This window comes from Ctenopharyngodon idella, chromosome 2, assembly GCF_019924925.1.
Source record: "Ctenopharyngodon idella isolate HZGC_01 chromosome 2, HZGC01, whole genome shotgun sequence".
Taxonomy (NCBI): Eukaryota; Metazoa; Chordata; class Actinopteri; order Cypriniformes; family Xenocyprididae; genus Ctenopharyngodon; species Ctenopharyngodon idella.
Window position 1 is genome coordinate 42,582,503 of NC_067221.1, and position 11,051 is coordinate 42,593,553.

The 11,051-nt window shown below is 43.0% G+C and overlaps 1 protein-coding gene across 8 annotated transcripts in view; it reads left to right on the top strand.

Moving 5' to 3' along the window:
• The window catches only part of ptprsb (protein tyrosine phosphatase receptor type Sb), a 73,320-nt gene extending 66,001 nt beyond the window's left edge, over positions 1-7,319 (top strand). For all 8 annotated transcript variants that reach the window (XM_051863808.1, XM_051863755.1, XM_051863782.1 and 5 more), the window contains 6 exons: positions 596-774; positions 1,054-1,180; positions 1,487-1,612; positions 2,150-2,304; positions 2,433-2,568; positions 5,100-7,319. In XM_051863808.1, coding sequence (XP_051719768.1) covers positions 596-774; positions 1,054-1,180; positions 1,487-1,612; positions 2,150-2,304; positions 2,433-2,568; positions 5,100-5,168 — 792 coding nt within the window. In that variant the 3' untranslated portion in view covers positions 5,169-7,319. The remainder of the gene's footprint in view (positions 1-595; positions 775-1,053; positions 1,181-1,486; positions 1,613-2,149; positions 2,305-2,432; positions 2,569-5,099) is intronic.
• The last annotated feature ends 3,732 nt before the right edge of the window (positions 7,320-11,051 follow it).

Below are 11,051 nucleotides of genomic sequence, written 5' to 3' on the forward strand. Positions count from 1 at the left end.
AATCATCATATTAGAATGATTTCTGAAGGATCATGTGACACTGAAGACTGGAGTAATGATGCTGAAAATTCAGCTTTGATCACAGGAATAAATTATATTTTACTATATATTCACATAGAAAACAGCTGATTTGCATTGGAATAATATATTTTACTGTTTTTACTGTATTTTTGATCAAATAAATACAGCCTTGATGAGCAGAAGAGACATTAAAAAACATTAATAAATATGAATTATTTTAAACCTTTGACCAGTAGTGTAGATACATCATTTCCATACAATAAATATAAATGTTTTGTTTATTTCACTGTTTGGATCAAAAGAATTTGAATATGTAATTCATGTTTTTATAATGAAATTTCATATTTTACTGCACATCAATTTGAGATTAAGTTTGCGTAGTACATAAATAGTGGTTATAAGCAGTTAAAATAAACCATGGAGGCCTGTTGAAGTGTTTCCAGGACAGTTTTAATGTGACTTTCATATACCAAACATAAAGTTTGAGGGTGTTGGTTCCCGTTACACTGTGGTGACCGCAGCCGTGACCCCCGTGACCTGCTTCACCTTATTCTGATGTGTTTGTGTCTGTCAGCGTCTGGCCAACACTAAAGCACACACCTCCCGGTTCGTCAGCGCTAATCTGCCCTGCAACAAATTCAAGAACCGGCTGGTGAACATCATGCCGTACGAAACCACACGCGTGTGTCTGCAGCCAATCAGAGGCCTGGAAGGGTCCGACTATATCAACGCCAGCTTCATCGACGGATACAGGTAGACTTTACCTGCAGTTCAAAACGTGAACTGAACTGATCTGAATAATGACTCTATCATCTTCTGCACAGCTGAATTTGTCTCATATTTGATGAAGTTTGAATCATTGATTCAGTTTTTTACTGTGAAGCGGCTTTGAAACGGTCTGTACTGTATAAAGCGCTAAAGGTTCACCTGAACCATCATTTAGATCTGGACTCCAGCTTCAGACTGAATGTGTGTCATACAGCAGATAGTTGTGCAGGTGTGTCGCGTCACGCAGTGTCCGTGTGTCTTCAGGCAGCAGAAGGCGTATATCGCGACGCAGGGGCCGCTGGCGGAGACCACGGAGGACTTCTGGCGGATGCTGTGGGAACACAACTCCACCATCGTGGTGATGCTGACCAAACTGCGCGAGATGGGACGGGTGAGAAGCTCACACACTCCAACTTGTGCTCATTTTATCAGCTGTTTTTAATTTAGCCTTACTCTTAGTCTTGTGTGAGATTTAGTTTTATCATATTTAGTCAACTTATCCTACGTTTTAGTTGACTAAAAGTCTGGGAACTTTACTCTAGTTTTAGTCAATGAAAACTTACTCATATCTTAATAACAGTCATAATGATGTCGGTGTCGTCTCGTCTTAGCCATGGAAACAAAGGTTGTCAATGAAGATTTTTCATCCTAATTTTGGTTGAAATGAGCAGTTGCAGTAACTTCTGTGTGTCGACAGGAGAAGTGTCATCAGTACTGGCCGGCGGAGCGTTCGGCTCGATATCAGTACTTCGTGGTGGATCCCATGGCAGAATACAACATGCCGCAGTACATCCTGAGAGAGTTCAAAGTCACCGACGCCAGGGTGAGTACAGGCCGTCGTTTACCGCGGTATGATCATTCAGATCATGTTATGAAGCACCAGAGCATCACAGAGGAGAACTGAGCCGACTGAGCCTGGATTGAACACTGAATTTAATGAGAATTTAACTTTGTGTGCCGAAAGGAGGATTAGATTGTTTTTAATTAATGGGATAGTTCATTACTTTAGTGAATACAGTCTGATTGGTAACAGGGTTGACTCCTCTATTATCACCTAGAACACCCTAGCAACTCCATACCAGCCACCCAGTACAGCCTAGCAATACCCTAGCAACCACAGCAATACCACCCACAACACCCTAGCAACCACCCAGAACACCCAATTTAGCAACTGCTTAGCAACCACCTAGAATACTTCAGCAACTGCCCCCTAGCAATGCCCTAGAAACACATGACACTCATGAATCCTCATGAAGAGAGACTGAGGGATTAGATTCATGACGCTGACATCATGTGTCTCAGGATTCTCACAGCAGCTCAGATCTGCAGATGTTCTGACTCATTGTCTTTTTCTCCATAGGATGGACAGTCCAGAACCGTCAGACAGTTTCAGTTCACTGATTGGCCAGAACAAGGTGTTCCAAAGTCAGGGGAGGGTTTCATTGATTTCATTGGACAGGTGCATAAAACCAAGGAGCAGTTCGGTCAGGATGGACCAATCACAGTGCACTGCAGGTGATGATGATACTTGGACTCGACTAACACTAGACTGATAGCCATCACTGATGTATCTGCACTGATCACAGTCACACTGTAAACACACACACACACACTCAGTGTTCGTCTCTCTCTCTCTGTGTCAGTGCGGGCGTCGGGCGCACAGGTGTGTTCATCACTCTCAGTATCGTGCTGGAGCGGATGCGTTACGAGGGCGCCGTCGACATCTTCCAGACCGTCAAAATGCTGCGCACACAACGGCCGGCGATGGTGCAGACTGAGGTACAGTAAACACACGTCACAGCCGTCAAACACTGTTCATCATCGACCTGTGAGTCTGGAGAAGATCTCGGCTCTTCTCAGGACAGTTTCTGTTCAACCTCCTGTAGAACATATTTCCTCCCTCAGACCCAAAGTACCACAAATACTATGATTCCTACTGTTATTGAGAAAGTTTTTATGTAGCCCTAACCCTATAGCGATAAACTGTGCTAGTGATAAACAAAGACATACACGGCAACACCCTAGCAACCACCCAGAACACACTAGCAACTATCTAGCAACCACTCCGAATACCCTAGGAACTGCCTAGCATCCACATAACAATGTCCTAGCAACCACTGAGAACACCCTTGCAACTGCCTAGCAAAACCCTTGCAACAACCCACAAACACCCTAGCAAATGCCTAGCAACACCCTTGCAACCACCCAGGGCAACCTAGCAACACCCTTACAACCACCCAAAACATCACCATAGTAACTGTTTAGCAACCACATAGCAATTGCATAGCAACCACTGATAACACCCTAGCAAATACACAGAACACCCTAGCAAATGCCTAGCAGCCAGCCAGAATACCCTAGAAACTGCTTAGCAACCACATAACAATGTCCTAGCAACACCCTATCAACCATTGAGAACACCCTTGCAACTGCCTAGCAAAACCCATGCAACCACCCACAAACACCCTAGCAACACACTTGCAACCACCCAGGACAACCTAGCAACACCCTTACAACCACCCAGAACATCACCATAGTAACTGTCTAGTAACCACTTAGCAATGCCATAGCAACGATCGATAATGCAAATACACAGAACACCCTAGCAACTGCCTAAGAGCACCCTAGCAGCACCCACAACATCCTTGTAACTGGCTGGCAACCATGTAGCAATTACGTACCAATCACTCAGAACAGCCTAGCAACCATCCAGAGCACCTTCGTAACCACATAGCATTTGCCAAGCAACAACCCACAACACCCTACCAACCACCCACAACACCCTACTAACCACTCAGAACACCCTAGCAGCTGCCTAGCAACCACATGGCAACACCCTAGCAACTGCCTAGCAACGACTCATAATACCTTAGCAACTGCCTAGGTGCACCCTAGCAACTACCCACAACATCCTAGCAACTGCCTGGCACTCCGAAAACCCTAGCAACCATCCAGAACACCTTAGTAACTGCATTGCAACCACATAGCATTTGCCTAGCAACAACCCACAACACCCTACCAACCACCCAGAACACCCTAGCAGCTGCCTAGCAACCCCATGGCAACACCCTAGCAACCACATAGCAATGCCCTAGCAACGACTCATAATACCTTAACAACTGCCTAGGTGCACCCTAGCAACTACCCACAACATCCTAGCAACTGCTGGCACTCCTAACACCCTAGCAACCATCCAGAACACCTTAGTAACTGCATTGCAACCACATAGCATTTGCCTAGCAACAACCCACAACACCCTACCAACCACCTAGAACACTCTAGCAGCTGCCTAGCAACCCCATGGCAACACCCTAGCAACCACATAGCAACGCCCTAGCAACGACTCATAATACCTTAACAACTGCCTAGGTGCACCCTAGCAACTACCCACAACATCCTAGCAACTGCCTGGCACTCCTAACACCCTAGCAACCATCCAGAACACCTTAGTAACTGCATTGCAACCACATAGCATTTGCCTAGCAACAACCCACAACACCCTACCAACCACCTAGAACACTCTAGCAGCTGCCTAGCAACCACATGGCAACACCCTAGCAACCACATAGCAACGCCCTAGCAACGACTCATAATACCTTAACAACTGCCTAGGTGCACCCTAGCAACTACCCACAACATCCTAGCAACTGCCTGGCACTCCTAACACCCTAGCAACCATCCAGAACACCTTAGTAACTGCATTGCAACCACATAGCATTTGCCTAGCAACAACCCACAACACCCTACCAACCACCTAGAACACTCTAGCAGCTGCCTAGCAACCACATGGCAACACCCTAGCAACTGCCTAGCAACCACACCCTAGCAATCATCCAGAACACCTTAGTAACTGCATTGCAACCACATAGCATTTGCCCAGCAACAATCCACAACACCCTAGCAACCACCCAGAACACCATAGTAATTGCCTAGCAACAACCCAGAACACCCGAGCAACTGTCTAGTGCAGAGTTTTGCTACGGCAAGCACCACTCACATTTCCGTCAGAAAATGTACATTTAGTCACTTTTTTATTATGTCAAACACAGAATATAATGTACTAGTGCTGAACAGGGACATGCAGGGATAATCAGATGAACAAAAAACTCTTAAAAATGAATGTTTTATTTAAGGTCACTTCAGTCCAGAGGCGTCCAGTCCTGTTCCTGCAGAGTTCAGATCAACACACACCTGTCTGTGATGATCTTCATCAGATGATTCAGGAGTGAAGCTGAACCCTGCAGGAGCAGAACTGGTTTAGATCAGTGACGTCGAGTGTTCATCACAGCCGTCTGTCTGTCTGTCCGCAGGACGAGTATCAGTTCTGCTATCAGGCCGGTCTGGAGTACCTTGGAAGTTTTGATCACTATGCAACATAAGAGAAGAAGAACACCAACATGTCAAACCTTCCCCCTCAACAACCCCACAAACACTCGCAGAGGAACAAACTCATACAGCGCAGATGTTCTCTCAGAACCTCCGGAGACGCAAACTATTACCTCAGTGTTCAAATATTGATATTAATGTTGTGGTCGGCTTTTTAGAAATATTAAACTGTGGATGAAGATCTTCTTCGTAACAAGAGGAAAATATTACATGTACAAAATCTATTTAAAGCAAAACAACAACAACAAAAAAAAGAAACTATGAAATCAAAAGCCTGGATAATTGCTGCACCCTTCAGTGGGAGTTTCTTCAAACTGTATTTGCCAACGTCAGACGTGAGTTAGTGTGAACGAAGGGAACGCGAGTCATCGTTGCCATCCGGACCGCAGATCTCCTACCTTCTGTGCCTAACGGAGCGACCGCAGAACCGCAGCCAACGCGTCGACGTGATGTAATCTCTGCTCCGGAGCTCGTGGACCAGACGGACTGAACTCCTGTGAATACTGTATTTCGGTGTGTCTCTACATGACTATATGCTGCTTACGCCGTGTTTGGGTGGCCAAGGGAGTTTTCAATGCTTGAATCTCGTATCTGTATCATGTTCTTTTGCTCCTTTCAGCTGTGGCATAATGTTCTACGCCTAGTCTTTATGGTGAGACGGAAGAGGGACGATTATTCAGCCCAAAACATATAAGCGATTCAGCACGCACATTCTAGACACGGCGAGGAGGGATCGTGGGCGAAGACGAGGTCCGTTCCCCAGTATTTCCAGTCACTGAATCAGATCTAGATCGTTGTCCTCGCCCATTTCCCCTCAAACAGATGTCCGGACGGCGGTTTCTGCTCGTCTGTTTGACCCGTTCTCGCAGCGAAACTCTTCCTGTCATGTTTAGTTTAGCCGAGGCGTGATGTTTAGGAGTAGCGCAGGAAACGAGCCGGTTCGGAGACGTGAAGTGAGCCTTATCGTTGTTGTCAAATATTTAATCGACCTGATTTTTTATTTCATTTTGTTGATATTATGCTTGAATTTTTAAGGATCTATTTATTTACATGATTTTTATGGCAATATAATTTGTGAGCTGTGGTGTAGTTGGCCAGCTAATGTGACTGTACATGGCTCAGATGTACAGTGTTGTGCTTCGTAACCCTCTCAGATATTTTGATATTTCCTGTGCACTGATTGTTCTAGAGGAAGCCAACGGCCCGCGGCCCTCCGGAGCCCAAACCGCACCGAATCAGTCCAGTCGTGACGTATCGCAAACCGAGATATTACACATGTTCCTCATCAGCATTAATGGCATAATCAGTCAAACAAAGTGAGTTGAAGCACACGCAGGTTTGAAGAGCCCAGAGAACCTCAGATCAAGTTTTGAATACAGTGATGCACCGTGGTAAACTGCACTAATTCAACCCAACAAAAACTACCAGGGTAATACCATGTTAACATGATTGACTGAAATGTGATGGATGGCTGATAAATGTATTGATAGCAAGTGAGATTTAAGGCATAGTCACATTTACAGATGTTGTGCGACTTTTCAAGGAGCGAAATACAGTCGTTTCAATAGGAATACATGCAAATTTCACAAAAGCACATTTCGCAAATTGTTCAAGTTGGTTGCGTGGATTTGTGTTATGCATCGCAATAGAAAATAGTTTTTGACCTGCAAAATTTCACTAATGTGATCACACCTTTACACAAAACTGCTTCTGTTGGCCAAAGTGAATGCGGTTTAATCTCAAACATGACCAAATATCAGCGGATTAATGGTCCTGTTCGGTCAGCACATCAGAGAAGCGTGGTTTCAGCATCTGATGCATCACTGTACCGTTTTACCAGCTCAATACTAGTCAGCGAGACGCCGATCTGCATCAGCACAGAGTTTTTCTCTCATGAAGTTAAAGCACATTCAGACATTGAGACACGATTCTCACTAATTAAAATGTTCCTTTAAAGACGAAAGCACACAAATAACCCCTCAATCAGCTGTCAAAGCAACAATTGATCAGACGAGCGGTGAGTGAACGTGGGCCGAGTGCTGATGACGTAGTGGTTCACTTTTCTCTGCTTATTGATTTCAGATCATGTGTGTAGATATGTCGACTTTGTATTAAAACAGAACGACTGGATATACTGACATGAAGACTGTGTGTGTCGTCTGTTATTTCCTCAGGGAATTGTGATGAAACTGCTGAATTATTTTAATCATTAATCATGATTCCCTTTTCATTTTTATACATGTACAATGGATTCAAGCTGTAACGGATTCTGACTGTTGAGTGGATGACTCATGATCACTATGTAGGTCACATTTTCACTATTAGGTAGTATTACTACTTAAACACTCTCAAACACACACGCACACACACACACACACACACACACACACAGTGGTTTGGCATTCACAGCATTCACACCTCTGATGTTTGCCATGATGATCATGTTCTTCAGTTCATTCAGGTTCATCTGTCAGACGTCCTTCTGCTGAAGAGAACAGGTGAAACTGACGGAGGGACTTGAGTGTATAGAAGATCACAGGAACACACTGAACTTGAGCACATGAGAATATGAGGAATTGCAGTCATCAGGCGCAAAGCGATCGAGTTGAGAAAATTTTGACTAAACCACTCAATTTAACTTTTATGATCTCTTTATGAACTTTTTGAAGTGTCAAAGTGGTAGTTGCGTACAGAAATCACACAGATTTAATTAAAAATATCTTTCCCTCCGTCTCAATCAGCTCCCTATGTCGTGAATCAGTACAGGTGCATCTCAATAAATTAGAATATCATGAAAAAGTTTTTTCTTTTTCTGTAATTTAATTCAAAAAGTAAAACTTAAATATATTCTAGATTTATTAGACATAAAGTAAAATATTTCCAGACTTTTTTGTTTTCATTTTGATGATTACAGCTTTCTGCTCATCAAAATCAAAAAATCAGTATCTCAAATTATTAGAATATTTAATTTCAAGTTCTACTAAATGACCATTCTCAGGGTATAAATACTGGGTTTAGGTCAGTAATCCCAACAGCAGTCATGGGGAAGTCTGCTGACTAGACATCATCAAGACCCTCTACAATGAGGGTAAGCCACAGAGGGTCACTGCTGAAAGAGCTGGCTGTTCACAGAGTGCTGTGCCAAAGCATATTCATGGGAAGTTGACTGGAAGGAAAAAGTGTGGTAGGAAAAGGTGTACAAGTGAAAGGAACGACCGCAGGCTTGAGAAGATTGTCAGGCGAAGCCGATTTAAGAACTTAGGAGAGCTTCAAAAGGAGTGGACTGAAGCTGGAGTCAGTGCATCAAGAGCCACCACACACAGACGTCTTCAGGAAATGGGTTACAACTGTCATAACAAGCCACTTCTGAACCAAAGACAACGTCAGAAGCGTCTTACCTGGGCTAAGGAGAAGAAGAACTGGACTGTTGCTCGGTGGTCCAAAGTCGTCTTTTCATATGAAAGTAAATTTTGCATTTCATTTGGAAATCACTGTCCCAGAGTCTGGAGGAAGAGTGGAGAGGCACAGAAACCATGTTGCTTGAAGTCCAGTGTGAAGTTTCCACAGTCAGTGATGATTTGGGCTGCCATGTCATCTGCTGGTGTTGGTCCACTGTGTTTTCTGAAGTCCACAGTCAACGCAGCCATCTACCAGGAGATTTTAGAGCACTTCATGCTTCCTTCTGCTGACAAGCTTTATGGAGATGCTGATTTCATTTTCCAGCAGGATTTGGCACCTGCCCACACTGCCAAAGGTACCAAAAGCTGGTTCAATGACCATGGTGTTACTGTGCTTGATTGGCCAGCAAACTCACCTGACCTGAACCCCATAGAGAATCTATAGTCAAGAGGAAGATGAGAGACACCAGACCCAACTATGCAGATGAGCTGAAGGCCGCTATCAAAGCAACCTGGCCTTCATTACACCTGAGCAGTGCCACAGGCTGATCGCCTCCATGCCACGCCGCATTGATGCAGTGATTCATGCAAAAGGAGGCCCAACCAAGTATTGAGTGCATAGAAATGAACATACTTTCCAGAAGCCTGACATTTCTGTTTAAAATATCCTTTTTTTTATTGATCTTATGAAGTGTTCTAATTTATTGAAAGTGTGAATTGGTGGGTTTTTGTTAAATGTGAGCCAAAATCATCACAATTATAAGAACCAAAGACTTCAGTCTGTGTGCACTGAATTTATTTAATACACGAGTTTCACAATTTGAGTTGAATTACTGAAATAAATGAACTTTTCCATGACATTCTAATTTATTGAGATGCAGTTGTATATCATGTAAATGAATGAGGCTGATTCCCTGATCAGTGCCCTGACTACTGAACTGGGGAGCTGATCGAGACGCACCCTTTATTTGTGTTCTGAAGATGAACAAAAGGCTTACGGGTTTGGAATGACATCAGGGTCAGTAAATGATGACAGAATTTTCATTTTTTGGTGTAATAACCCTTTAATCAACAAAAACTGATGGCGCGCCCGCCATCTTGGATCAGTCAGCGTGTCGTCGCTCACAGTAAGAATCAGTGATCCCACAACATTGTGCAGCTTCTGGTTGTGAAACCACTGAGATTTAAATCTCAGAAGAAATGGAAAAACCTTTCACAGGTGAGAACGTGTTGTTTTGCGTTTTTATATGTATTAACTCAAAATTACTGGTTTTTATTACTGTGGTACTTTTTTATGTTTTTACTTTAGTAACTTTTTAATGTGTTAGCTGATGCTTTCGTCTTGTAGTATTGTGTTAGTTTAGCAAAATCATCTGCTGAAGTCCGGCTTTGACCATTCCAATATGGCGGATGGTTTACGTATAGCGGCCCATTGAAACAGCCACTATATATATATATTTATATACTTGCTATGGACTACATACTATGCTTTGAACCCTGGCTAAGATGCTAAGGGTGTCCTGTAGATGGCGCCGTGAGCTCATGCAGCTCTCTGTCAGAAGCTGGAAGAAAAATTGTTCTGGCAAAGGATTGTTTTTTCCTGCAGAGCAGTGCTCCATGCCACACAGCCGGGCCAATAAGGCTGTGGATGGAGGACCATGAGATCAAGACCCTGTCATGTCCAGCCCAATCTCCAGACCTGAACCCCACTGTATATGGCTCAAATTAAATGTAACAAATCATGTAAACATTTATCATCTTTTTTTGGAAAATTAAACAACATCAAACTTTGATAACTGCCTTAATCTTTTAAGTAACTTAGAAGATAGCAATTAACAATCTTAAAAATAAAGGTTCTTTATTGGCATTGATGGTTCCATAAAGAACCTTTCAAATGCACAAAAGGTTTTTTAGGTTATTAAAATATTGTTCACAATAAGAAAAAAAAAAGATTCTTTTAAGAACTGATCACTGAAAGGTTCTTTGGGGAACCAAAAGGTTCTTCTATGGCATCACTGTGAAAAACCCACTTTTGAAACCTTTATTTTTAAGAGTGAAAATACATTTTATAAAAATCTCCTGTTAAGTTTGTAATATATAGACCATTACATCAGGATATGAGTTAAATTGGACTCATCTCAAGCTCAGCCAAGAATAGAAAATTATTGAAAATATTCAAGTCAGGATTGTCAGAATCAGAATGTGTTCGTGCATAAAATATGTCCATCGAAAGCAACCCACGTTGAACGATGTTCACTAACCCGGTGAAGACTGACGTTTATTCTCTTCAGCAGTGTGAAGTATTTCACTCAGTTCACAAGGTAAAGAAACAAGTATTTTCAGAAAATTAGAGAGCTTAAATATGACGTCAGTGCATGTGACACATCTTTGGTTAAGGATGATTTAATTGAACATGCTCAAGCTCTGTGATTAGCAATAGCTTACATGAGGACGTCAGCTTGAAGTTCACTTTGTTAG